Source organism: Mercurialis annua, linkage group LG1-X (assembly GCF_937616625.2).
Source record: "Mercurialis annua linkage group LG1-X, ddMerAnnu1.2, whole genome shotgun sequence".
NCBI classification, from domain to species: Eukaryota; Viridiplantae; Streptophyta; class Magnoliopsida; order Malpighiales; family Euphorbiaceae; genus Mercurialis; species Mercurialis annua.
In genome coordinates this window covers 62140068-62167130 of record NC_065570.1, presented here as the reverse complement: position 1 = coordinate 62167130, position 27063 = coordinate 62140068, and the positions used below count along the sequence as shown (strand labels likewise).

General features: G+C 35.3%; 7 protein-coding genes across 16 annotated transcripts; 5 read left to right on the top strand and 2 right to left on the bottom strand.

Moving 5' to 3' along the window:
• Positions 1-33: 33 nt before the first annotated feature.
• On the bottom strand, positions 34-746 carry LOC126665637 (uncharacterized). The gene has a single exon (XM_050358481.1). It carries the CDS (start codon positions 661-663, stop codon positions 100-102), a length of 564 nt encoding a protein of 187 aa, XP_050214438.1. The 5' UTR covers positions 664-746; the 3' UTR covers positions 34-99.
• Positions 747-1703: 957 nt separating this feature from the next.
• LOC126657350 (probable calcium-binding protein CML48) lies at positions 1704-6870 on the top strand. Of its 5 annotated transcripts, XM_050352024.2 has the most exons (6): positions 3388-3630; positions 4342-5563; positions 5889-5935; positions 6092-6267; positions 6369-6387; positions 6596-6870. In XM_050352024.2, exons 2-6 carry the CDS (start codon positions 5137-5139, stop codon positions 6704-6706), a joined length of 780 nt encoding a protein of 259 aa, XP_050207981.1. In that variant the 5' UTR covers positions 3388-3630; positions 4342-5136; the 3' UTR covers positions 6707-6870. The 5 variants fall into 5 exon arrangements, 1 of the variants encoding a protein (XP_050207981.1); XR_008789900.1 differs by lacking the exons at positions 5889-5935; positions 6092-6267; positions 6369-6387; positions 6596-6870 and having other exon boundaries at positions 1704-3408; positions 3514-3630; positions 4342-4838; XR_008789899.1 differs by lacking the exons at positions 5889-5935; positions 6092-6267; positions 6369-6387; positions 6596-6870 and having other exon boundaries at positions 1704-3408; positions 3504-3630; positions 4342-4838.
• A 3614-nt stretch (positions 6871-10484) lies between these two features.
• LOC126664955 (peroxidase 60) lies at positions 10485-12287 on the top strand. The gene is made up of 4 exons (XM_050357591.1): positions 10485-10734; positions 10819-10998; positions 11373-11532; positions 11751-12287. Exons 1-4 carry the CDS (start codon positions 10513-10515, stop codon positions 12164-12166), a joined length of 978 nt encoding a protein of 325 aa, XP_050213548.1. The 5' UTR covers positions 10485-10512; the 3' UTR covers positions 12167-12287.
• Positions 12288-12719: 432 nt separating this feature from the next.
• Positions 12720-13531, top strand: LOC126666093 (germin-like protein 9-3). The gene has a single exon (XM_050359054.2). The coding sequence runs from the start codon at positions 12810-12812 to the stop codon at positions 13428-13430; it is 621 nt and encodes a 206-aa protein (XP_050215011.1). The 5' UTR covers positions 12720-12809; the 3' UTR covers positions 13431-13531.
• A 368-nt stretch (positions 13532-13899) lies between these two features.
• LOC126666092 (40S ribosomal protein S14-3-like) lies at positions 13900-15768 on the bottom strand. The gene is made up of 6 exons (XM_050359053.2): positions 15603-15768; positions 15042-15161; positions 14893-14938; positions 14491-14576; positions 14245-14374; positions 13900-14159 (listed from the first exon to the last, which is right to left on the bottom strand). Exons 1-6 carry the CDS (start codon positions 15603-15605, stop codon positions 14092-14094), a joined length of 453 nt encoding a protein of 150 aa, XP_050215010.1. The 5' UTR covers positions 15606-15768; the 3' UTR covers positions 13900-14091.
• Positions 15769-19519: 3751 nt separating this feature from the next.
• Positions 19520-22280, top strand: LOC126664217 (protein S40-7). Of its 6 annotated transcripts, XR_007637380.2 has the most exons (3): positions 19520-20363; positions 21368-21442; positions 21874-22280. XR_007637380.2 is itself a non-coding variant. In XM_050356497.2 (2 exons), the coding sequence occupies exons 1-2, from the start codon at positions 19653-19655 to the stop codon at positions 21910-21912; spliced, it is 726 nt and encodes a 241-aa protein (XP_050212454.1). In that variant the 5' UTR covers positions 19520-19652; the 3' UTR covers positions 21913-22280. The 6 variants fall into 6 exon arrangements, 5 of the variants coding, with proteins under 5 accessions (XP_050212454.1, XP_050212453.1, XP_050212451.1 ...); XM_050356497.2 differs by lacking the exon at positions 21368-21442 and having other exon boundaries at positions 21898-22280; XM_050356496.2 differs by lacking the exon at positions 21368-21442 and having other exon boundaries at positions 21895-22280.
• Positions 22281-24603: 2323 nt separating this feature from the next.
• Positions 24604-27063, top strand: LOC126664216 (uncharacterized). The gene is made up of 4 exons (XM_050356493.2): positions 24604-24882; positions 25586-25916; positions 26004-26423; positions 26526-27063. Exons 1-4 carry the CDS (start codon positions 24619-24621, stop codon positions 26702-26704), a joined length of 1194 nt encoding a protein of 397 aa, XP_050212450.2. The 5' UTR covers positions 24604-24618; the 3' UTR covers positions 26705-27063.

The following is a 27063-nucleotide window of genomic DNA, read 5'->3' as shown; positions in this document are numbered from 1 at the left end:
TTACTTATTTAATTCCACAAATAAGAAGAAAAATTAGCGTCGTAATTTCCAAATTTCCATTACTGAATTTCAGAAGTACAAACAAGCACTAATCTCAACTCAACCAACAAAAAGATCAAGCTGAGAATTATTTTGTTGATCAATAACATCAAGAAAAACAGGATCAACGGTGATATGACTATCCACGTGGACCTTAAACTTATGATCCCACCACAGAACCTTAGCAGCTCCTTCAATGTCAATCTTAGCATCCAGCAACATCTCTCTCTTAGCCACATCGGCGACGAATTTAGCGGCGTGATGAGCCAGCTGGAGGCCGTCGAGGCGAGCCTGGAGGCGAAGCAACTTACAAGAGCGAGACGGCTGAGAGTCGGCGAGAACAGGAGCGGAGCCGAGGAGAGAACCGTCGTAGAAGATGGACATGGTGGTGGAGGAGTAGTGGATGGGAGTGATGTTGGGATTAGTGACGTGGACGGTTAAGAGAAGGTCGGCGTCGAGAAGAGGGAGGTTGAGCTTGAAGGAAGTGAGGTTGATTGAGATTAAATGGAAGGTTGGGTCTTTGGGCTTGGCGTTGAGGATGGCGTTTATTGCTGTGGCGGAGGCTGCTCCGATTAAAGCGGAGCTCCAGCTCCATTTTATCGCTTTCTTCTCACGATTGCTCATCGGAATATCAATTCTATAATGATAGCTTTCGCGACACTAAAAACGTTTCTTTATTTCACAATATTCAAATCTGAAAATCACATTTTGACATTTGTTTTACGTAAGATTATGATTGGATAATTGTTTCTTGGGTTATCATACTTTACACTTATTTTAAATTGGTCATCGTATTTTCATTTGTTTCAATTTATTTACTAAATTACTACTACATTTTATTTAGAGGGGTTTCAGTGGTTTTTGATCAAACTTGTACGCATGTACAATCGGTCTTTGTTTATTTATGCTGAATATAATCTTATACACACACATAATCAACTAAACACCAATTCAATATTTTGTCAACCATTTTTTTTTAATAAGATTATAACTCTGTCATTAAAATAAAACAAGTTAAAATACAATAATTAAAAAGTAAATAACACTCAATAAAGTATAGTGATGGCATAACCAATTATTGATTATGTCATGGTAAAAGAAAATTAATAAAAGTAAATTAATGATGTCTGACTTTATAAATTTTTATTTTAATGTTCACATTTTCTTTAAACTGGTATTTTAGTTTTTTAAAAAGAACTTTAAATTTATAAATGTTCAGTTGAGTTGAGTGTTTCAAAATTACTGTTTGTTTTGTTAATATTATAATGAATATAAGTAAATATGGAGCTACCTTTATCTTTTTATTATATAGTGATTGCAAACCATTAATTTATTGGCATTAAATTACAAATTTTTTGTTTGTCGTGATTTAAACTCAGTGTTTAAAATGTTGCATCGATTGTATCCTTTAAATTTTGGACATTGTGCAGTACATTTTCATTTTTTGACGACATTCCATACAAAACATCATTTCAGTACACATTTTCTAGTTTCATATTTTGTGGAAAACGACTATATGCTACACGATGCCAACAATTAAAAAATTAGAATGTACGATGCAACGTTTTAAAGGTTGTGTTTAAATCGCTATAAATGGAAAAATTCATGATTTGATATGCAAATAATTGTATCATAATACCATATTTTTGGATTTTCTTTTTTGAAAAAGTCCAGACACTTTTATGTAAATGTTTTGAAGAATTTTGTCAAGAAAGCAAGCCCTTTTCCATTCCTGTTTTCATTGCAAAGCAAATTTATCGCGCTCGATGCAGCCATCAATGGTAGCAATCAAACGCAGGCGCTGTTTGCCTTTACCAACCTCCCTTTCTCCTTTGTCTCATCGCTTCCTCAAACCCTTTTCTTCTTCAATAACCTCACAATCTGATCATCCTCGGCCAGATAACAAAAATCCCATTCCATCACCGGAAGAAACAACACTAGCAAACCAATTACACTCTCTAATCAAAGACCACCACCGTAAAAACCCTAACCTCACCATACCCAATAACACTTCTCCATCTCTTTGCCTTGACCTCACCCAGTTCTCAGCCGCCCCTTTCTCCCCTTCCACCATCCGCCTCGTCATTGAAAAATGCGCCGCAGTTCGCCACGGCATTCCTTTTCCTCAGGCCCTTTCTTTCTTCAACTGGGCCACTTCTCGGGTCGGGTTCACCCACCACCCTGACCCTTACAATGAGATGATCAATCTTGCTGGTAAAGTTAGAAATTTTGATGTCTGTTGGCAAGTTATTGATTCAATGAAAGCTAGAAATGTTGATATTAGTATCGAAACGTTTTCTATTCTTATTAGACGTTATGTTAGAGCGGGACTGAATTCCGAGGCTTTACATGCTTTTAATCGCATGGAGGATTATAATTGTTTGCCTGATAAGCTTGCTTTTTCTATTTTGATTAGCATTTTGTGTAGGAAAAGAAAAGCTAGTGAAGCTCAGTCTTTTTTTGATAGTTTAAAAGACAAGTTTGAGCCTGATGTTATTGTCTACACTAATCTGATTCGTGGGTGGTGTCGCGCTGGAAATATACCAGAGGCTGAGAGGGTCTTTAAGGAAATGAAAATGGCGGGTTGTATGCCGAATGTTTATACGTATTCTATTGTCATTGATGCTTTGTGTAGATGTGGGCAGATTAGTCGCGCGCATGATGTTTTTGCTGAGATGCTTGATGTCGGATGTGAACCAAATTCAATCACTTTTAATAATCTGATGAGGGTTCATGTTAAAGCTGGTAGAACTGAAAAGGTTTTGCAAGTCTATAATCAGATGAAGAGGATGGAATGCTCTCCTGATACCATTACTTTTAATTTTCTTATAGAGAGTCACTGCAAGGAGGGGAATCTTGAAGAAGGATTCAAGGTTCTTAACTCGATGGTTAAGAAGGGGTGTAGTCCTAATGCTGCTACTTTCAATTTATTATTTGGGTCGATTTCGAAGTTAGGAGATGTGAATGGGGCTCATAGATTGTATGCTAAGATGAAAGAGGTTAAGTGTGAGGCTAATACAGTAACATACAATATCCTAATGCGTATGTTTGTAGACAGTAAATCTGCGGATATGGTTCTGAAGTTAAAGAAGGAAATGGATGAAAATGAAGTTGAACCTAATGTGAACACTTACCGTGTTTTAATTTCAATGTATTGTGGAATGGGGCACTGGAATAATGCGCACAAGCTCTTTAAAGAGATGGTTGAAGAGAAGGGTCTAAAACCGAGTCTCCATGTTTATGAGAAAGTTCTCCAGCAGCTCAGGAATGCTGGGCAGTTAAAGAAGCATGAACAATTAGTGGCAGTTATGGTTGATAGAGGATTTGTTACTCGTCCTGTATAAGGAAAGCTACGTCTTCTGCTCCTATGTGAGTTATGTTTTAATGATACGGGATTTTAGGGCTGAAACCTTGATATATCCTCTTCATTATGTGAAAATGGTTTCTGAACTTATTTAATTTAGGGATGAATAGCTAAGTAGCTATGCAGCACATGCATTGGACTCGTAGAGATGCATTCCAGTCATTGCAATGTGTGATCACGTGTCTGATGGCCTAAACCCGGTTTGCTTAAAGTAAATTGTCAATAAGGTACACACTTCCTCTGTCTGATTTTGTAATTTTGATCAAACATGAGTTTGCATATATGTTGGATATTCTCATGCTACCTTCAGTTTCTGTATATCTGTGTTGTTATGCGAGTGAACCATCTAATTGCTTTTGAGGCATGTTAAAGTTACTTCATTTGCTTTTAGTTTTTTCAAGAATAATTGGGCAATGACATTTTTAGCATTATTTGAACTAGTTTACAATTAAAGTTCTCAATTTTTTTTGTTTACATTCCAAATTTACATGTTGTTTGGCAATCAGACATGAAATTAGGTTTGAGTCGATGATGAAATTAGTGCGCTATTTGATGTGGTCATAATACTCGTACTGGATTGAAAATTTGCTCATTTCGCTAGCAGAGAGTTCAACCCATCCTTCTATTTCCTAAACTAGGGGGAAAGCAGTAAAGCTTAGCACTTTCTTTTAGTTATGAAGAAGACCATAAAGCTGATGACGACGAGTCCCAGATGAGATGTAGGTTTTTCATCTCGTATTATGCATCGTTTTTCCGCTGGTCTTGGTTAGTTTGTTACTTGACGCTGTAATTTAGGGTGATGTTAGGTCTCCTGGCAGCTAGGGACTTGCTTCCGACTCGCCAACGTGTTGCTCTATGTAGAATTTTCTGTCTTCATAGTTATATACCATGTCTTCAGTTGCTTAATTTGCTCGATTGTATTTTATTTTGCATGCCAGGATTGATACGTTTGTGATAACTCTGGTGATATATTTCAGCTACCTGTGCCGCAAGTTTCCCGGGCTTGTGGTAGGACAGCAGTAAATAGCTCACTTTTAACACCATGGACTCGGTAGATGATTAGCTGAACAACTCGAAAGCTGTAGAGACTTCGGCTCTCTTGATGCTGGTTTTAGAGAAGGTGGAAACTGCATTAGAATTACTCAAAATTGTAAATGAATTAGGGTTTCAGTTTAGATGGTACAACTTGGATGGATTCAGAAAAACGAGTAATGTTACGTAATGAACAAGTTATCATTCTGTTTGTTAGTGTATTATCCATTATTGGCATAGACAGAGAAAGGAACCTGCAGCCCAGGCACCATAGGAAGTAACATGGCGACATCCACCGACTATATAAAACTATATCTTAAAAATATCCCATGTAATACATATCTGTTAATTAGGTAAGAATTTCCCTATATATGTTACGTACGCAAATACTTGCGTTGACCAATTCTCCATGTTTCTCACCGATATTAAAATGCTTATATCTTAACACCATTACTGCAATCAATTCATCACCGTCCATGTTATCACACCCACCAAACTATTTAATCTCAACGGTACAAAACATCTTATATTACAACAAAGTTTCAATCTTTGAAATCAAAAGAGAAAAAGCTTCAATTTTTTTACGCATATGTCCGTTTGAACCACAAAAGTAAATTCAAAAAGAGAAGCAAACTCAAGCCTTTTTAATCACTTTTTCTTGTTTTTAAAGCTTTTTTAATTTGCAGTTTTTCTTTTAAATAATGGATCCTTATACCAGAACACGGCCGTCGTCTCAACACTCATATGCTCCCTCTGCACCATCCTTACCGGAATCTTTTGACCATCAAGCCCATGTCCATAACCCTCGTCCTTCTTCTTCTTCTTCGTCTTCAAGTGAGTATAGGTGGCAACAGCATCAACAACAGCAGCAGCAATACCAGCAACAGCCGCCTCCTTCTGCATATGGGTCAGGAGGATATGGGCAGACCCATGGATACTCCGATTTCCCGGCGGGAACACACCCAGATGTTATTAGGAGCTTTCAGATGGTTGATAGAGACAGAAGTGGATTTATCGATGAGAATGAATTGCAGCAAGCTCTCTCCTCTGCTTACCACCGTTTTCATATTAGAACTATCAGGCTTCTCGTGTTTCTCTTCAAGAACCCTCGTGATTCCTTAAGAATCGGTCAGTTCTTTTTACCTGTCATTTTTTACTGCACCTCACGTTTAGTTACATAATTTCCCCTTTTACGAGTCTCAATTTTCAATTCTTGAAACTGGATTTTTAGGCTTTTAATATACAAAGAATTAAATTTGAATTAAGATTCTATATCCATGATTTTGCTATTAAGTTTGATCATTTAGCTTTGCCTAAGAGAGAGAAACAGAATAAGCTTTGAGCTTTATCTTTTAACTTAAATGGATGTGTTCAAATTGGATTTTCTACAACACTGTTGGTGTGGCATAAATGCATATAAATAATGATGTCGGCTATACTTCTTGCAATGCAGGCCCCAAAGAGTTTGCTGATTTATGGACTTGTCTTGGTCAATGGCGTGTAAGTACTCCCTTGTATTGTTTCTATTATATTGCCTTCCAGTAGAGTTTCGGAGTTTCAGAAACGACTCTACAAATGAAAACGAAATGTCGAAATCGTAAGAATTGAACAAGTTTCCGCACAACATAGGAAATTTATCTTAAATTTGTATTGCAGGGAATATTTGAGAGATATGATAAAGACAGGAGTGGCAAAATTGATTTGTTTGAACTCAGGGATGCGCTTTATGGCATCGGGTATGCAGTTCCGCCTTCTGTTCTTAAAATTCTGATATCCAAGTATGATGATGGAAGTGGAAGAAAGATTGAACTCAACTTTGACAGCTTTGTTGAGTAAGTTATCCTATCCTATAGTTTGTTTCACATGGATTTATTTTAAAGTCGTCTTAAATCTGATTATATTTCTTCTTTTTTTTCTTCTGTTGGACATGCAGATGCGGCATGATTTTGAAGGTGAGACCGTTACTTCAAACTACTCTCTTTTAGGCTTAATTCACTTGATAAAATTTGGCACTAAGGGTGCCATATGATTTTGTATGTGCATATACACTCTTACTGTCTTTGTACATAGACTCGCATACATCAAGGCGCACACGTTGCTAGTTGCTATTAGGTACTCCGATGAACGTCTTGATTAATTTCATTTTATTCATGTTTTCAGGGTTTGACTGAGAAATTTAAGCAGAAGGATTCACGTTACACTGGTACCGCAACCTTTAATTACGACGAGTTCATGTCTACTGTCATTCCATTTCTTGTATCATATGATTGATTGTGAAACTAAGCGTGCAACAATCTTTGTTTTATTGTGTTTTTGTGTTTCCTGCAAGATTTGTTGTGATTTAATTTATTTATTTTTTGGCAAGAATTTGTGTCATTTGAGCTGAATGTAAATACGAATTCAATTTTACTTTATAAGTTGGTATGTTTTTTCAATTATATAAGTTACGGAATTAAGAGCATGAATAAAGTTTGCTTCTTGAAATAATATTTTTTCATTAAAGGAATTAAACAGAGCAAACTAATTAGAATTTTGGCAGTAGAAAAATGCAACACAAGCTAAGCTGCCTATGCAAAATGTTGAAGAAAAGGAAAAAGCACAAATGGAAGTACCAAAAAGCTTGGATCGACACACTTGCGGCTGCCTCCATTAGTATTAGTACCGTTATGATTATGTTGGCGCCGATATATTGGACCACGTCCACCACCACCGGCGTAGCCTCCTCCTCCGCCGCCTCCTTTGTGACTGCGACTGCGACGCTTCCTCTTTACTGACACCAATAGCTTCGGCCCACCTGTAACTGTTAGATTCCTGGGCAACTCTGGGAAGGCTGCAATTAAACCACTAGCTTATGTTAGTTATTCCACTTTCAATTTTGCAAGTGAGCAATTAATTAATTACAGATTCCACCAATCAACCTAGCTAATTAGTTAATAAAACTTCCAGTTTTTTTAAAAGCCTTAATCATTGAAGAATGCCTCAAAGTTTCAAAATCGTCTATTTTTTAATTGTCAGTTTAAGCTGTAGCCACTTGTTTAAATCTGGGTGGAAAATTATCCAAATATTTCCTTCGTGTTTGAAATTCTCGATGGATATTTGAAGCAATATAGTATTGATTTTTTTCCGCTCTCATTTGTACAAAGTCTATAATTGAAAGTGAAAATTGAAAAATTGGGGTAATTAATTTTGACTATCACTGAACTTTCCGATTTTTTCATTTCAATAATTAAACTATTTTTTTTCTTTTCGATCATTGAACTTTCATTTTTTTTCATTTTAATATTCGAACAAAAATGTTTAGGTGGCAGCCGGAAATTGACATATGTCAACCGGCTTTTACTAGTTTTAATTTGAAAATTTATCACATATACATAATTTCACTTTGAAAATGAGTTTTTAAGTCAAATTATGCATATATGACAAGTTTTTAGGTAAAAAAAAAATTAATTCTGGTTTCTACCTAAGCATTTTTGGCCGGAAAATACTAAAATGAAAAAAATTGAAAGTTCAGTGATAAAAAAAATAGTTTAGTGATTGAAATGAAAAAAATTCGTAAGTTCAATGACCTTCATGGTCAATTACCTTGAAAAATTGACTGAAATAGACGGTTTGGACCATAAAAGAAGAGATGGAATATTTTTCGATGCTTCAGCTTTTAAAAAAACAACAATGATATTCAATTAATTAAGCTTTTGATGACGATCACTAACTTTTGCTTTGATTTTGATATGGAGATTGTAGAAGCAAAACATAATAATTAGAGTAATTTGCAAGAGTATAATGAAGGAAGGGGAGGAAAATTACGACTAGTAGTAGTAACAGAAGTAGTGGTAGAAGTTAAGGGATGACGTGCATGGAGAAGAGGGAGATGGAACAGCAATGAAAAAGCTGTGGAAGTGGAACCGCCCTACTTTCTTGAACGCCATTTTCAACTGCTTCTCTAATTTCCAAACAAGAATCTGTCTTCCCATTTATATACGGAAATTAATAAATATCGATGACTGCATTTCCTGAAAAAGGTGGCCAACACAAGAGTTCTCTCTTTAGCTGAAAAAACAAACCTTCAAATTCTAATTATAAGTTGATGGTTTATAATCTTACGTGACGAACTAAGTTCACATGAGTTTGTTTTCCGAATTTTGGAGGTTATTGTAGCTAATTAGAATGTGAATGTGAAACAATGAAAATAATTAGAAAAAGTAAGATCACAACGTAATTATATATATAGCCGTTTAAAATTTGAAACTAAAAACTTTGCCTTCCACTAAAAGTTTATCAGATTCGATTGAAAATTAATTTAAATATAGAACGCTTAAGAACTATCATCTTATGAATGAGGTCTGTAATTATATATGTAGCCATTTTAAATTTGAAGTTGACAACTTTGCCTTCCGCTAAAAATTTATCCAACTTGAATAAAGATTAATTTAAATATAAAATACTAAAAAAATATCGTCTTATAATTGAGATCCCCCATAATATTTTATCTAGTTATCTATCTGTACGCAAATAAAAAAAGGAATGGAAAACAATGAAGACTATTGTCATTTATACCTATTTGGATAGTAAATATTTGAGGGATGTGGTAATTTTAGTACTAATTGTTTTTGTTCATAGACGACTTGTGGATAGAGACTACCTAACAAATATATATTACCCGAAACATCAATATTTCTTAATTATTATCTGACTCTAAGAACGCAACTATCAGAGAGCATGTGCTTGATTTGGCCTAAGGCTATATTCAGTTCATAGAATATAGTTAATATTTACTTTGGTTTATTTCATGTTATTGTTCTTTTATAATTTTGTAGAACAAGTATTTTTTAAAAGAAATAAGAAATAGTTATTCTGTTTCTTATGAAATAGCAATTCCATCCCATAATATTATTCTAATATAGCCTAATACACAATAATTCAAAAATTCTTTTTACTTTTTTGCAAATTTAATAAATAAATAAATTTCTAATTCTTTTAGCCCAATATAAAAGTTAGTTTAAAATTTCTTTGTTTATATGTGATAACTTGCGAATCACGTGGACGGTCTTCAAATTGGAATGTCGTCGGGAGAGTACCTGAAACTCACAAACGACCGTTAGAAGCCGGAAGGAAATTCCGGCAAACCTCTCTGACGGTCAAGTTAATAACCGTTTTAGTGGGAGAAAGAAATGATAAGTGAAAAGAGTTAAGAGTTGAGAGAAAAAAAGTATTAACTTTTTTTCCTACTTTTACAAATTCTTTTATACTATGTCTTGTCCTGGGTGTGTTGCCTCTTTATCTGGACCGACAGTTCTGATGTAAATTTTTTTATCTGTGCAGGGAATGTTGGAAATGTCAGCGTACCTTCTATCAGACTCTGTCCTTATAATTAGGGCGAATCCTGCTCGGTCAGCCGAGATGATCTTCGCACTTTTGTAATTGGAGAAATCTGCTCGGTTGGCCGAGCAGGTCTTTCTTCGTTGTGCTTGTTCGGTCGGCCGAGATGATATTTTGTTCCCGGGACGTTGTCTGTTTGTTTGTTTATCGTCTTTAACAGTGTCGGTTTTGGAGGTGAGGATATCCGATTAAGTTCATTTTTGAGATTGTTCCATCTATCTTGTTATCAATGTGACATTATGCATTAAAATTAAATTTTGAAAAAGTTCTATACATGCAAAACAAAGTGAAATTTCTAAAATTATATATATTAATTTCCTTATTTCAGCAATTAAAACACTAAACATACATATTAAATTGGACGATTAGTAAAATGGTTAAAATTACAGCTAACTTTTTAAATCGGAATAAAATTTTCAAAATTAAAAGTTTGAATTATATTTTCAAAAAAGGTGAAAAGAGTTTGGATTTTTGGAAGCCTATATATATTTTTCTTTGTCAACCCAAATGAAATTTTTAATAAACATAAAATATATACTTCAATTTACAGGACATCACGTATTTTAAGCTACCAATTTATAAGAATTAAACTGGTCGTGCACACCATATCATTTCTAGCTCCTTCTTATAAATAGACATGAAAATTTCATTGTTTTCTTGCTCATCAAGTAACTACTCTCTCTAAACTAGAAGATACAATAATGATGATGAGCAGGGCAGTTCCACTAACAATAGTAGTTGCCATCTTTTTGTTGAACTTGACAGGCCAATGCCATGGTCAGCTGCAATTCGGATTCTATAAGAACAAGTGTAGCTTCGACGTTGAGTCTATTGTTCGTAACGTAGTTCAAATCAAATATTTTAACGACACAACCCTCGTCGCTGCTCTTCTTAGAATGCAGTTTCATGACTGTTTCGTTCATGTAAGTAAAGCTAATTAGCCTTTTAGCTATATTTCACTCTTGTCAATTGTGTTAATTAATGTTTGTTTTTAATGTAAATGTAAGGGATGTGATGCTTCTCTACTTCTGGATGGAGACAACAGCGAAAAAACTGCACCACCGAATCTAACTGTAAGAGGCTTTGAAGTTATTGATGCTATTAAAGCTGCTGTGGAGTTTTTCTGTCCTGGAATTGTCTCTTGTGCTGATATTATTGCTATTGCTACCAGAGAAGCTGTATTCTTGGTACGTCAACTCATTTTCCTTTTCTATCTTACCTGCAATATCGCATGGAAACAAAAATGTCGAAACAAGAAAACTGTCAAACAGAAATGACGAAATGACATATTTTAAAGAAAAAGTTATTAACTTATTAAGAGTTTTATAAGTGTTTATGAAAACAAAAACAAAACACCAAAATGCAAGAAAGGAGAAGTTTTCATGCACCATAGGTTTCATTTCCGAAAGTTTTACACTTTAAAAACTCTCATATTCGTATAAAAAGATATCGTTTTGGCTGATTTTTCGTATCAGCATTTTCCGTTTCAACGTTTTCTTTTTCGTGCTCGGTAAATTACATTATATGCCTAGTGATGAATCATGAATCATACTGTTTGTAGGCAAAAGGAGGATGGTACAATGTAGAAACAGGAAGAAGAGATGGTTTTATATCAAAAGCTGCTGACGTAGACCTGCCAGCTCCAAACATCACTGTTTCTGATTCTATTGCCGCATTTGCTAAAAGAAATCTTGATGCAACTGATATGGTTTATCTTCTAGGTACTTCAAATTCTACTCAATCATTACTTACGGAATTTTGAAAGGATTAATGACAAAATTGTGACGGGAAGTGCTGTTATAAAATTTTGTGATGGAAATTTCGTCAGGAATTTGAAAGTCATACATTGACAGTTTTTTTTTTTTTTTGGTAATATAGTTCCTCAAAAATGTCATTTTGTTCTCTGAATACTATCTTCCTGTTGCATATAATTATGTAGGTGGTCACACCGTTGGTATAGCGCACTGTTTTCTATTCCAAGATCGTCTGTACAATTACAAGAACACTAACCAACCTGATCCCAACATGGATTTAGTATTACTCAACATGTTAAGAGACAAGTGCCCACAAAATTCGGACGGATCAAACACAACGTTTCTTGATCAGAACCCTTCTAGTTCATTCATTGTAGACAGTTCTTATTACCAGCAGTTGCAGCAGAAGAAAGGGATTCTTCAAATTGATCAAGATTTGGCATCGGATCCTAACACTAAATCCACAGTGGAAAATATAGGCAATGGGAATAGTTTCTCCTTCAACTTTGGTCTAGCCATGATTAAGTTGGGAGCTGTTGATGTCCTCACGGTCGATCAAGGGGAGATCAGGAGATCATGCCGGTCTGTCAATAAACCATAGAACTAATGAATTATTACCAGTCTTTTTAGTTATGTTCATGACATTTCGTAACCTGTAATTTGTATTCCTGTATAATGTTGTACTACATTTAAGTGAATTATTTGTCTTCTTGGACCGACCAGCTGGCCGCGAACTATGTTGCACGAAAACAAATTTTTTGAAAGAGATACTCAAAACTGAAAATGGCTATAATATATGTTTTTACAAATATAAATTATAATTATAAACTTTAGAATTTTAAAGGACTTCCCAAAAATTAAAACAAAACGACAAAAATATATTACAATTCCAAAACTCTATATTTATAATTATAAAAAATATCGTGTTTCCGTATTTCATTTAAGTGCTTGTCATTTCGTCATTTTCATTTTTATAACACCTTTTTTCCTAAATTAGAATTGTAGGAACAAGAAGTTAAGGAATATTCAGACCTCACAGCTGCAACTACAACGAAGCTATACATTGTAATCGCCATCTGTAGTAATCATCCAAAGAGAACTGGCCTGCACAAAAATTGCCTTTCAATTCCTTTTCACTCTCTCTATATATTGACCTTGAGAACTAAGCATATCATCGCAAACTTACTACTGCATTGAACACTAATCATCCTGTCCTCACAACGATAAATTCTTAAGTCTTGAACATGGCCTCTACCCTTAAATTTCTGGCACTACTAGTTGTCTCATCAGCCATTGTTCAAATAGCAATGGCAGGAGATCCAGATATTCTTTCTGATTTTGTTATCCCACCAAATATGATCACACTTAATGGTACATTCTTCACGTTCAACGGTATGCGTGTCCTCAATGATGCTGCACCGCCTACAGCATTCAAGGTCTTGAAAGCAAGCATGACAGAATTCGCTGCTCTCTTTGGCCAGAGTGTTTCATATGCTGCTCTTCAGTTCCCGGCCGGTTCTCCAAACCCACCGCACACTCACCCTCGCTCTGCCGAGCTACTTTTCCTTGCCCGGGGCTCTCTCCAAGTTGGATTCGTTGACACCACCAACAAGCTTTTCACTCAAACACTTGAAGCCGGTGACTTGTTTGTATTTCCTAAGGGTCTTGTCCATTTCCAATACAATGCAGATGCACAGAACTCTGCCCTTGCAATATCTGCTTTTGGAAGCGCCAATGCTGGAACTGTTTCACTTCCTAATACCCTATTCACCACCGGCATTGATGATAACATCTTAGCTAAATCCTTCAAGACTGATGTTGCCACTATTCAGGCTCTCAAGGCAGGTCTTGCACCCAAGCCATGAAGTTAGGCTGCCTAACCTTATTACTATTTCTAATTGTTTTCAAGTATTTTGTGCCAACTGATTTTATGTCTTTGATTGAGTGTTTAATAATAATCACCCAGGAGAGCTCCTCTTGGGTAGTAATTTTTTAGTAACAACTATTTGCTCCGTTTTATGATCCTAACCACCTGACATGCATCGGAAAATGAATCTAACATAAAGCTGACAACATAATTCTATTGATTTACATTACTAACGAACGAGATTTGTCAACCAAGAAGCAATAAAATCTCCGAAAATAGATAATACCTCCAATAATTCATCAGGCTAAGAAGAAACTATAGTCCAGACATCCGCAACTTTTACACAATCAAGCTACGCCAAGTAGGGAAAAATTGGCATTCGCGATAGTATAGCATAGGACACGTCATCATAATGGATAATAAAATGTTTGAACAGTTGAAGATTCTAATATTGTGACTCAAGATAATTCAGACAAAATTCATACTAACATATCATTAGGTTTATACAAAAACTCCAGGTTGAACAAATTTAGGGCAAAACTACAAAAATATTGCAAACTTTAAAAACCATGTTCCGCCATATCTAAAAAGAGTAGTAAAGACCAGCTTATCGGTGCAACACCAGCAACAAACTGTATAGAACTTGATGAGCAAACACTTTACAGTCTTCTTCCCCTTCTACCACCCTTTCTACGAGTGCTGTCGGTCGGAATTGGTGTTACATCCTCTGACAACATACAAGAACCCATTAAACATAATTCATTAGATAAAACTTGAAATTAACAAAACTTGACTGAAAGTCGATGTCTCACCAATGCGACCAATTCTCATTCCAGAACGAGCAAGTGCCCTTAGTGCAGATTGAGCACCAGGACCAGGTGTCTTGGTTTTGTTCCCTCCTGTAGCACGAAGCTTAATATGAAGAGCAGTAATGCCAAGTTCCTGTGTATTAAAAAATTGCAACCTTATTCAATAGCGAAATATAAAACACAATAAGAAAGCACTAAAATTACATATTTCATCATAAGTTCTAAGAATCAAATAAAAAACAAACAAACCTTGCATCTCTGAGTAACATCCTGTGCAGCAAGCATGGCAGCATATGGTGAAGATTCATCCCTGTCAGCTTTAACTTTCATTCCACCTATAGTTACAAAGAACAACAATCAGGCACCTTATAATACATATGAAGGCAGCAACAAAAGGATTCATGGCGTTCAAATGAAGCAGAAGTGAGAGTTAAGTGGCATGAAATTTGATAGTGCTTTGAGTAAAGTTTACTTCAAATACTAGTTTGATCACATTACAACAAGAAACATAATCAGTTTTCCATTCAAAGAAGTTAAAGAGACTTCAAAACTATTAGTGTTGAAAACATGTGATAACAAGGCATATATGGATTCCATGAGAACAGATGATTTGTATTAAGTAGAGGAAAACGAATATGATGTGAAACATACCTGTAATGCGAACCATAGTTTCTCTTCCAGACAAATCGGTAACATGCTGCAATTACAAACAGGAAAAGCATTTATACCTAATCCATAATCGAGCATTTTATTTTAAAAGGAAAACCTTCAAATTCCGAGTAGAAAAGATGAGTAGTTACGATGAAAGTGTCATTAAAAGAAGCAAAGATGTGAGCCACCCCAAAAACGTGTTCTCCTTCTTTTATAGCAGGGCCAAGAGTGACATTTTCTTCCTTCGGCTCTCTTGTCTTCTTCTTCGACTACAACATCATCAACGGTTTAACATCTTAGTACCGGAATTCAAAAAGAAATAAAACAGAGCACAAAAAAGACATTGCAGCTGACATGAAACTGAACACCAAATAGGATCAACTTCCTAAGCGTGAGTGTGTAACTTGTAAGCATGATTTAAAACAATTCCTTTCATTATACAATATTATCAACAGATAAGTAAAGATCTCAGAAGTAATTAATCCCCTACAAATTGTTAAAAAAAAACTAGTTTAAACACTACACTAACAATCTTATAAACAGATTCCAATTCAAAATAGCAACAGATCATTAACACCAAATGAAAAGAATACGCCAATTTAACAAGTGTGAAATAATCAAATATACGAGGAGAATTTCAACAACATCGAGAATTAAATACTCTTCATCACCATTCTATTAATATTTTCAGAACAAATCAATTAGCGTACCATGGCTCAGCTGCGAGTGAAGGGATTAAAATGTACTGTGATAGAGTCGATTATTAAAACTCCAGTGGATAGCAATTGGAGAACAGCTTTACTATTTCTAACACGCGACGAATTTATATGTGAGCACTGCGGGACTAGGGTTTTACCCGAGTCGACTCGGAACAGGTGCTAAACTTGTTCAATGTAGTAGAAGGCCCTTCAATTGTGCGTGTATTTCCGGAGGGCCTTGGCTTTATGGATTTGAACCCATGATGATGCACTTTAATGGGCTTTCGCATTGTTGAGTTTGCGAATGAGTCAAAATTGGATTTGTTCATTTAACATAAATTATTGATATTCTAAAAATATTCTAAATTATAAAATATTAATATTGGACCAAGTCCTTTTTGATCTCTTCAATTTTAATCTCAAGAGCCTTAGCTTTCAATGCAATTCCTTTGATCTTCTCTTCTTGAACTTTCTTTAACTCTTTGATGCTCTTCATGTAGGTCATCTCATGGAGAAACAAATTTCCAATAAGCTCATCGGTTCTCAAAGTCCTCAAATCGTGAGACTCTTCAATAGCGGTTATTTTCAGTTGCCAATTTAGGAGAGGCAATGAACGAAGAATTTTTCCATTGATTTCACCAAGAGTATAATGCTTACCAAATTTCTTGAGATGAGTAATGACGGCAAGAAGTCTATTGTTGGTGTCGGTGACATTCTCATTTGGCTTGTTTTTGAAAGCTTCATATTCTCCAGCGAGAAGTTCAACCTTCTTGTTCTAAACTTGAACTGTTACTTCATGGCAGTTTTCAAGAATTTTCCACATGTCATGAGCGGTTAAGCAATGTTGAACCCTTCCTTACTCTTCTCTACATAAGGAGGAAAGGATTATACAAATTTCCTTCTGGTTGAGGGAATTAGCTTGAATTTGATCCCTTGTCCACTCTTTTCTTGGCCAAAGCACTACAACACCATTTTCTTACTTGGTAGGAGCAACATATCCATCAAGCACCATATTCCAAAGAAAAACACCATTCATATCAAGATAATTTTCCATCCGGAATTTCCAATTTGGATAATCCGTTCAATCAAATAAAGGACGAAGAGTATTAGTGAAATTTTTGGTAGCCATTTGAGTCGAAGAACTCGCAATTAAGTAAAAAAATGAGCAAACTAGCTCTAATACCAATTGAAATCCCAAATACTACCTTAGGGGGGTAAATAAGGTTATTTTAGAAATTAAAAATTGATTAGTGTTTGATTTAGAGTTTGAGAGGTAGAAGAAAGAGCACAAGCAATTTAGAGTGGTTCGAATCACAAATCGATTCTACTTCACTACTCAATCAAAGATTGAGATTTGTAATAAATCCACTAATGAGTGGTTTAAACTTAACACCTAACTATTAAAAAAAATGTTTTTCTAGAGCTCAACACAACTCACAAAAGTGATTTTCTAAGGCTAATCACAAACCTACTAACACTAATGATAAATCAAAATTGATTATCAACAACAAAGAAAAGCAATCGATTAATGATGCACAATTTAATAAAGAGAGAGAGAAGAGTATAATTGAATGCTTATAGTTGTTGTTAATGTAGGAGTGTCTAACCACATTAATGTAGTGGTTGTGGGGTATTTATATCTCAACAGATCTCCTCTAAGTCTTCAAGGGCAAAAATTGTCATTTTGCAAAGCTGGATCTCAAAAATCCGAAAATTTGAGTTTTCGTTAGAGACCTCCGAATTGCTCCACGATGATTTTGATAGGTGCCTATACACTAGTAAACAATATTATAACCTTTAAATTGATTGTTAAAAGTCAAAATTGAAGAGATCAAAAGGACTTGATCCAACAATTAATACTAATATAATTCTATATACTAAGAAGTTTTAAATCCAAATCTCAGAGAAAGCAAACAAAATTTCATAGAGATTTTTGAAGATTAAAAACCTAATGTAACGAGTTCAGATTGAGAACGTCATCTCTATGGCTGTAAACGAACCGTTATTTTCATAAACAATTGAACGTTCAATTTGATAAGAGTTTAATTTATATTTGAAATTATTTTTATATTTATTTATTTAACGAGCCAAACATAAGTATAATATTGTTCGAATCGTTACTTTTACGAGCAATTCGTATGTGAGCTCATTTAATTGTATCATCAATGCGCTGTGAACTTGCTCATATAAAAGCTCGATAAATTTGGTGAACTAGTTCGTATAGAAACTCAATAGAAAAATCCGCAAGCTAGCTGTTATTTGAATAAAATATAAAAATATTTATTTAATTCATTATTAGGCTAACTGATTTTAGATCAAACATTTAATGAAAATTCTTGTTATTTTTCAACTTTTGAAATATTTTATGCTATGACTCAAATTGTATTATATTGTTCAAAAAATGTTCAAAATTGAAAAAGCGTGTGAGGAGTTAATTAGTCGTTCAAATGGCTGATTATCGAAAGTCACATTATAAATCATAAATCATAAACTACTTAAGCACCACAAGGGTCTCCGAGATAAGAGAAGCCATATGAAATAGAAAACAGAGAGGTCAGATTTATGTAGTGGCTTTAATTATGGTAAATTATTAACAAAGTAAAAGAGTAATTTAGAATTTTTAACACAAATTAACTATAACTAACTAACTTCTTAAATTCTTCGTGAAAATGTAACGTTTTCTATCTTTACGGGATGGAGGGAGTAGTTATTTTGTTTTCGTGAGGCGATATGCTCGGGCTGTAAACAAACCGAGCTGCTCGCGAGCAGCTCGGCGTTCGGCTCGATAAGAACTCGGTTCGTGTTCGTTTGTATACTAAACGAACCGAGTACGAGCTTGATTTCATGTTTTTAATATAAACGAGTTGAACATGAATATAATGGTGTTCACCTCATTTACGTTCATGAACAGCTCGGTTAGTAGTTTGCGAACAAACCCGTGAACGAGCTCGAATAGGGTTCGTGAACGAGATCGTATATACTTCGCGAACAAGCTCGTTTATATACTCGATTAGGTGTTTGCGAACAAAGTCATATTTAATTTAATTTATATAATTATCTTAAATAATCTTCAAAATTACATAAAGTAAATAAAACTATGTATTTTTGACATATTCTATCAAAACTATACGTAGTTTTAATTTAAGAAAAGTTAAAAACTCATAATCCTATAAGTAAAATTTATATATTAAAATTTAAAAGTTTAAAATCAAAACCAGTAACTCTAAATTAATGTGAGCATCTCACACAAAACTCTCACTCTTTTCTTCCTTTTTAGGTATTGTTTTTAATTTATTCAACTCGTATATGTGTTCGTTAGTTTAACGGTTACACAAGTTGAGCTCGTGTTCATTAGTTTAGCCGCTAAACGAATGAGCTCACAAACGAGCTCGTTTAGTACTTGTCAAGCTCATTCGCGAACATGTCCAGGAGCTCGTTCGTTTAATGGTTAAATGAACGAACACGAGTTGAACATGAACTAAACATGAACGCTCAATTAAACATGAACCGAATATGAACACTTTGTTCGCCAAACGAGTCGAATATGAACACTCGGTTTGGCTCGATTTATTTATATCCTTACGATCCGTGAATCAGGCTATGTATGTTTTTACATAATGCATTAGTTTCAATTCAGGCCATTAGGAGTGATTTAATCACTCTTCTGAGTTTTTCATTAATGTAATTGATTTTGATTTAATTTTAATAGAATTATTTCTTTTTCAAAAGAAAAATTATCATCCCGTCATAGCTTTTCCTAAAAAGAAACCGACCAATCCCTCACTTCTCAATTTATTTTTGTTCCACGTTTATGTCATTCCCAACCAAATCCAAGCGTCAAGGTTTGCCAAATTTAAGTGGGCCTCAGTCAAACCAACGGCAGAGATCAATTTTCATATAATTCGTCTCTCTCTTAATTTTTTGGTTGGATTCTTTCACTCTCTGTCTCTCTCCAAAAAAAGTAGTAGTAGCATTCTTTTCCGTAATAGCACAAATTCCGGAAAATCATAAGAAGAACCACTACAGAAACCCACAACCCGACCCGTGCGTTTTGATTAACCAATGGATATTAACGGATCTGCTCGTTTCCGTCACCGGAAAACGCCGTCAACTGATAGATTCTTAGGCGCATATCCCCGTACGTCGCAGGAGCCGTCATCCGCTTCCGTCAACACAGCAAACGACAACTTCATTGAAGAAAACGAGCTAAACGAAGACGATATATTCTCCACCGGAGACTTCTCCGAATCATCGAATAACCACCACCACAACCAAAATCACTTCCACAACAGCCCTCCTTCCTCCACTGCATCTCCGCGGCAGCATCTCAAAACGGCGTTTTCACAGCAGGACTCGTTCGGAATCTTAGCGGCGCTACCGGAACATAAAATCAACTCTCATAGCCATCTATATCAGAAAACAGCGATTTCCTCCCCGTCTTCATCGACGTCATCGTCATCAACGACCTCCTCGTCACGTTTTATTCCTACAATTCCGAAACCTCCGCAGGAACGGTTGCCGATTTATTCGTCGTCGTTTTCCGGTAAGTTTCATACCCATCCTCAGTCGGCGCCTGTGAATGTGCCAATGATGGCGATGGCGATGAGGAGCAGGAAGCATAAGGAGTTTGATGAGATAGATGAGGACGAGGAGGAAGGTGACGGCGAGATGCTTCCGCCGCACGAGATGGTGGCTAGGCAACAGTCTCCGCTGGTAGCGTGTTCAGTGTTGGAAGGTGTTGGAAGGACGCTTAAAGGCAGGGATCTTAGACAGGTAAGGAATGCAATTTGGAGGAAAACTGGTTTTCTTGATTAACTTTGTTTTTTCAATTTTATTTATTTTCATAATCTTGAGAGCCTTTTTTTAATTTGCTCTCCCTCGTAACTACTTGTGCAAGATTGAGATAATTGAATTGGAAGTTTTGTTGGAGGGGAAAATGTGCATACATGTTTACTTCAGGCCTTCCATTCTTTCTTTAATAATCTTGTTGTGATTTGTATGCTTTTAGTCTAATTGGCCGTATTCTGAGTTTCATTTTTGTTAAAACAACTCAATAGTGACAGGAGTGATGCTATTAGATTCTAAAACTGTGAATGAGACTTTAGTCAGCTTCAACAACATGCATATGACCTACTTTGAGAATCGGTTGTGGCATTTAGGATTACGGGTTTAGTTTGGTTCTTTGTATCACCAAAATCATTGAGCAGGATGTGTTTCGTTCCTTAATCTTTATTTTAGCACATACACTTCATTCAATAAACTCAATAAATGTGTCCCTTTTCGGAAACGGAACTTTATTTTTTACATGGTAAACCTTAAAACAACACTATTTCGCCGTGCCCATGTCCAAGTGTCTCGTTTCCCTGTGTCCATTTCTGTGCCACCTAGTGTTGAAAAGTAAGCATAAAGCACAAAACTGTAATTGGTAGAAAACAATGGGAACGAGGAGGCCAGAGCAGTGGAGATGTCTTGGAAGTAGAATACTAGATAGAAATTACTATTATATTATCTGGTTTTCAAAAGAAATCGTTAAGAGTGAATCTTTAACTTATGCTCGTGTTAGTTTTGTTATATTTTTAAGTATATGAAGCAGAAAGAAAGGTGATGAATCTTCAATGGTACTTGATAGGGGTGTAATTGATTCACTGTGGAAGCACTTTCAAGCTTGATTCTGCTTTAAAGAGTGAATATTTAACTTTTGTTCCTGTTACAATTGTTTTCTTTTTAAACATATGAAGGAGAAAGAAAGTTTACGAATCTTCAGTGGTACGTGATAGGTATGTAATTGAGTCATTGTCGAAGCACTTTCAAGCTCAATTCTACTCTAAGTTCGAAACTCAACTCAAATTCGAGTAAGTCGAGTTTTATTTTAATAGTTCAAGTTCGAGCTCAATAGAACAATTAAAAATTGAGCTCGACCTGTTTATCTGTATAAAAATTTAAAAATTTAATTTTAGTAAAAAAAGTAAATGTATTCTTATAAATAAATGTATAATTTTGACGGATTTAAAATTAGTAATCAAAGTTTGATTAGGCTCACAAGCCTGCTGAATCAAGTATTTTGATATACAAATTCGAGTAGTTCAACTCCATTAACATCAAGTGGATTTTGAATATTTGTCGAGATAATTCCGAGTAGTTCGGGAGTTGGCTCGACTCGAATATATCTCTAGATATATCTAAACTTGATGCTTCTTTCTAATAGTTTTTGTATTCAGTAAGGGCTATTTCAATATTAACAACACATATTTTTCTGTTGTGTTGGCTGACCCAATTGAGCTAGCTTATTCACAAATCACGGCAGAAGATTGGAGTATGTTGATGTCATTGAATACGCTGGAAGTCCCTAGGTATGACTTCTGCTGTAACTATTTCACATAGTTATTGATTTCAAGTGGAAAACTAGCGAAATTCAAAGATAATGTTTAAGATGAGACAAGTTTGCAAAAATTTGTTGAGATGGGAAAAGATTGAAACGCCCGTCTTAGGTGTAAAAATATATACTGTAAATCATCATGATTCTTGACTATTGAATGTTTGCATTTAGTCCTCAGAAGGTGTATAGAATGTTTGTTAAGATAGGTAATTTGAAGTCTTTGACTCGGTCTTTTGGCTCCTATTGCTATGTCGTTTATTCACTGAAACTTTACCAACTGGTTGAGTACATTATGTTTCAGCGTTTCGATGGTGTCTCCAAAACTGTTTCCGAAGCCTTATATATATAGTTTATTGTTATAAAAAGTATCATTTCGTCATTTCTGTTTTAAGTATTTTAACATTTTCGTTTACGCACAACATATAGAATATGGTGTGTGATAGTCTGCTATATTGAGGCTGTATTGGAAGCATTATTTACGATCATAGGCTATATCAGTTGAACTTCCCGGGGATTGAATGCGGGAATAGCTGTTGCCTTGGAGCTGGTGACTTGTAACCGATGCAAGTCGCTGTCAGGCTACACTAAAAGGTGCACTTGTCAACTAGTATATTCTGTCAGTTTTGCTCCCTTTGTTGCACTTATCCACTTCGATAGCTATCAAGAAATGATAAATGAATGAGAGTTCCACCTCCTAATTAGGTGGCTCCTTTTGTTTTTTTATGCCAATCTCTTATCTCTTCAACTATGATACGCAAATCCAGGTTAGAGTTTGATTACGTGAGAAACAATATCATCTGCAAAGATAAAGGCAAAACAAAATATTTGCAATGTCACACTTTTATTGAACTGGTACATCCATTATGATTTCTATATTGATTTCTTATATATCTAATTTTATAGACCTTACATTTCCCGTCACTATAACTAGTAACGTTGTCAAGTCTAAGCCTAAAAAGATGGATTCAAAAATTTGTTTGGCTTAATTACTTAAAAACCACTCACCTTGAACTTTTTTTTCGTTTATACCATGACCTAGGAAAAAGTTCATTTATACCTTGACATATGTATTTATGTTTCACCTCTACCCCGAGGCACTAAATTAACCTCTTTTCATTAAGAAAAAAGTTTAAAATAGTTCTTCATTTTTAACCTAAGCTAATTAGAGATTAATTAGAAATGAATTTTTCTCTAAATGAAGGACTATTTTGAACTTTTTTTAAAATGAAAAGAGATTAATTTAGTGCCTCGGGGTAGAGGTGAAACATAAACACATACGTCAGGTAGGCCTGTGCATCGGTCGGTTTCGGTCGGTTCGGTGAACCGAACCGAAAAAACCGAAACTGAAAATAGGCTAAAATCAAAAACCGAATCGGTTCCGAAATAGACCAAAAACCGAAATTGAACCGAACCAAAAAATTCGGTTCGGTTAAAAACCGATTTTTTTAATTAATTTTTTTTTCAGTTTTTTAATATAAAAAATTAAAAAAACATTGATTAATAATGATTTTATATATGTTGTTTGTATATTTTATCTATTATAATAAATTTATTAACTTATAAATTACATATTATTAAATAATAAATACTAAAAAAGTATAAATAAACATATAAATTTTAAATTTTTCAAAAAAAAATAAAAATAATTTGTTATTCGGTTTTTCGGTCGGTTCGGTTTGTAAAAACCTAAAACCAAATTGAAAACCGAATATCAAATTTTTAGGTTGACAAAAACCAAATTAAACCGTTTAAACCAAAAAACCGAACCAATCTTGAAACTTCGGTTCGGTTCGGTTCGGTTTTTCGGTTCAATTCGGTTTTTGCACACCCCTAACGTCAGGGTATAAATGAACTTTTTCCTAGGTCATGGTATAAACGAAAAAAAAGTTCAAGGTGGGTGGTTTTTAAGTAATTAAACCAATTTGTTTTGGACAAAAATAAAAGTTCAGAGATCCAATTCAAAAACTGTTAATATACAAAAAATGAATAAAAACATTTCCAGTTGTTACACTATTCCATGCATTTTATTTTCATGACAAAAAGATTGGATTCAATCTTCACTGATAGAAGTGGATGGATCTAATTCTAGAAAAATGTGATAGTGCATGAATTTTTGTGTGTTTTGTGACTTTGTCCGAAGATAAAAGATGTATAAAATAGGCGGGTTTGCTGTTTTGTAGACTATGGAAAGACCATACTCCAAGTTTTTATGTTTATGCATTTACATTAGACAAATGCATTGATGAAGAATACTAATTCTGTTGACAAAATGGCTATATTGTGGATAATTTTTTTAACAATTAAGCGAAAATTGATTGGCATAATCCAAAAACACCAAACAAAATCATAGTTAGGGAGTAATCATCCATCAATCATTAAAAATACTCGACATATAACCATAGAAGAATATCTTTTATTAATTGCTCTCACAGTTAGGTGTATATGTTCCGCAATAGCAGATCAGATTAAGAATGTAGATATCAGATAATTGAATTAATTTGTGAATTTTATTTCAATAAATATAAAAGGGGTGTAGGGTGTGAGAGGGAAGTACCTAGAAAAGAAGCAACTGTTAAATAAGGGACAACCATATTTGGAGGTGGTGTTTGTTGCTTTAAAAGCTGCCCTACCAACACCACAACATTCAAAATAATGGCTGTAGCCTTTGCCCAACTGGATCTTGCTATTTTTAGTATAATTTACTTAGTGGACTACTATTTACCGCCCCAAATTACTACCCACCGCCCCAATTTTGACCAAACTACCCCTAATCTTTTTTCAACTCAAAAAACAAAAAAACCATCCTCTCAACTTCCTCTCAAATCAAAATTCTCTAAAATCCATTACAAAATCTCAAGCAATAATCGGAGCCGATTTATGTCGGAATTGACGAAAGATAAAAGACGGGGACCTCCGGTAAGTAATTTAATTTCGGTTTTAATTTTTTTTAATTTTTTTTTACGGGAACCGGTCATCGTCCGGCGATGGCGATGACCGGTTGCACCATCGCCGGCCGATGGCGATGGTGCAGCAGACCATCGCTGGGCGATGGCGATGGTCCAACAGACCATCGCCATCGCCCAACAATGGTCCGCCGGACCTTCGCCATCGCCAGGCGATGACGTGCACCATCGCCGGGCGATGGCCAGGACCCGCCGGATGGCCAGGCCGCAGCCGCCGTCTGAGGGCCGTAAATCGATTTAATTTTTTTTTTATATTTTTTAATTTAATAAATTAAAATTAATCGATTTAATAAATAATGAAATAACCTAATAATTAATTAAAAAAATTTAATTGAAAAATACAATTAAATTTTATTAGTTATAGGTGTAATTAAATTAAATTTTATTAGTTATAGGTGTAGTTAAATTAAATTTTAGTAGTACAATTTTAGGTTGTATAATATAATTTTTTATTTAATTAAATTTTATTATATAGATTTAATTAAATTTAATTTTGATAGTGCTATTATTTTAGATTTTAAGAAATAATCTTTAATTTTACGGACTAAATAAATTTAGGTATTTACAATTTAGAATTTTATTAATATATTTTTATTTGCTTAAGTTTAATAGTATAATTTAATGAATATTATTGTTTGTAAAATTGATAATTGCAGAAAGAAGGACCTGGTAATGGTGGCAGGGGAAAGAGTAAGCCTATTATAGCTGAAGCTGATTTTGAGGAGTCGGGACAGCGAAATGTTCGAAAGCGTGGTGTGAGTGCCTCAGTCCGACGACACAAGAAGGGGGCTCCTGCTATTGAGGGAGCTAGTGAGACGCCAGTCGATGATCAGATACAGGATGATCGGATGGAGGATGATGACATGGAAGACCACCGGATAGACGATGCTGATTTTGAGACTTCTGAGGACGAGAGTTTAGGACCAATCGTGAACATTCGACGGAGAAAGGGGAAAGATGGACGGTTTGTTGCTGAAACGTCATCAGGTAAATAAACTTTAACTATTTCATTAATTTAATAATAATAGTTAAAAGATATTAAATTTATGTTAATTGTTGTAATTGTAATTTCAGTGACGAGTAGAAGAGCCAGGACTGAAATACCTGCTTGGACTGTTAGTGATCCAGTGCCAGGTGGACCTGAGGACGGGAGTATTATTCCCAGTTTTCTTGGACATGTCGCTTATGGAATATGGACAGGGAAGGAGGAGCGAGGCACTCTGAAGTGTCAGAGTAGACATGCAGTTTGTAAGAGGCTGTCAGCATGGCATCATGACGCCTCAGACGAGGTCAAACACCTGATAGCCGAGAGTGGTTTGGGGCATCTCCCTGATATTATGTTCAGTCACTTGGATATTCCGCTCCTTTCTGCATTTGTGGAGCGATGGCAGCCTGATACTAACTCTTTTCACCTGCCATTCGGGGAGATGACCATTACACTGCATGACGTGTGGATTATTCTCCGTATTCCTGTGGATGGAAAAGTGGTTTCAGGTAAATTTTACTATATTTTTGTTTAAATTACATATTCATTTTAATAATTTATTTTGTATTCCTTAAAATAAATTAACATACATGGCTGGAATATGTTTTCAGATAAGCCCGGGAAACAGTTGTTGCTTGCCTCCTGTGTAGAGATTTTAGGGATCTCTATGGATGACTTGTTAGCTAATTCGACGAAGCATTATGAAAATGGAGGGGTTCTGATTGAGTCCATTTTTAGGAAGTGTGGACGGGGTTTGAGTGCTGAGGTTGAGGCGATAGCGTGGATGTGACTGACGCTAGGTTGCACTCTTTTTGTCGATAAGGCTGGCCACCGGGTTAAACCAGCCTGTCTTTGGGAGGTTAGGGATGGAGTCGTAGACGCGAAGGATTATTCTTGGGGTTCTGCTACACTGGCCTATTTATTTCGTCAGTTAGGAATCGCCTCCAGAGGCGACTGTCACTGTTTGTCTGGGTGTCTGACACTTCTCCAGGCTTGGATATACGAGTATTTTCCATGTTTCAGACCCAGCGAGATAGGCTGATTACAGAGATTGGCACTCCTCGAGCGTGTAGTTGGAGTGTATCCGGGACAGAGTGCACAGAGATCCGGCTTCAGTCATTGCGTGCCCGCATAGACAGTTTGACTGCC

Bases quoted from the DNA above. Each gene is read 5' to 3' on its own strand.
- LOC126665637 (XM_050358481.1), bottom strand. From the start codon at position 663: ATGAGCAATCGTGAGAAGAAAGCGATAAAATGGAGCTGGAGCTCCGCT.
- LOC126657350 (XM_050352024.2), top strand. From the start codon at position 5,137: ATGGATCCTTATACCAGAACACGGCCGTCGTCTCAACACTCATATGCT. The intron at 5,564-5,888 runs GTCAGTTCTTTT...CTTGCAATGCAG, and splicing joins TCGTGATTCCTTAAGAATCG to GCCCCAAAGAGTTTGCTGAT. The intron at 5,936-6,091 runs GTAAGTACTCCC...TTTGTATTGCAG, and splicing joins CTTGTCTTGGTCAATGGCGT to GGAATATTTGAGAGATATGA.
- LOC126664955 (XM_050357591.1), top strand. From the start codon at position 10,513: ATGATGATGAGCAGGGCAGTTCCACTAACAATAGTAGTTGCCATCTTT. The intron at 10,735-10,818 runs GTAAGTAAAGCT...TGTAAATGTAAG, and splicing joins TTCATGACTGTTTCGTTCAT to GGATGTGATGCTTCTCTACT. The intron at 10,999-11,372 runs GTACGTCAACTC...TACTGTTTGTAG, and splicing joins CCAGAGAAGCTGTATTCTTG to GCAAAAGGAGGATGGTACAA.
- LOC126666093 (XM_050359054.2), top strand. From the start codon at position 12,810: ATGGCCTCTACCCTTAAATTTCTGGCACTACTAGTTGTCTCATCAGCC.
- LOC126666092 (XM_050359053.2), bottom strand. The intron at 14,375-14,490 runs GTTTGTTTGTTT...TTTAATACACAG, and splicing joins ATGTTACTCAGAGATGCAAG to GAACTTGGCATTACTGCTCT. The intron at 14,160-14,244 runs GTGAGACATCGA...GTATGTTGTCAG, and splicing joins AATGAGAATTGGTCGCATTG to AGGATGTAACACCAATTCCG.
- LOC126664217 (XM_050356494.2), top strand. From the start codon at position 19,653: ATGGATATTAACGGATCTGCTCGTTTCCGTCACCGGAAAACGCCGTCA. The intron at 20,364-21,873 runs GTAAGGAATGCA...CAATTGAGCTAG, and splicing joins AAGGCAGGGATCTTAGACAG to CTTATTCACAAATCACGGCA.
- LOC126664216 (XM_050356493.2), top strand. From the start codon at position 24,619: ATGGCTGTAGCCTTTGCCCAACTGGATCTTGCTATTTTTAGTATAATT. The intron at 24,883-25,585 runs GTAAGTAATTTA...TGATAATTGCAG, and splicing joins ATAAAAGACGGGGACCTCCG to AAAGAAGGACCTGGTAATGG. The intron at 25,917-26,003 runs GTAAATAAACTT...TTGTAATTTCAG, and splicing joins TGTTGCTGAAACGTCATCAG to TGACGAGTAGAAGAGCCAGG.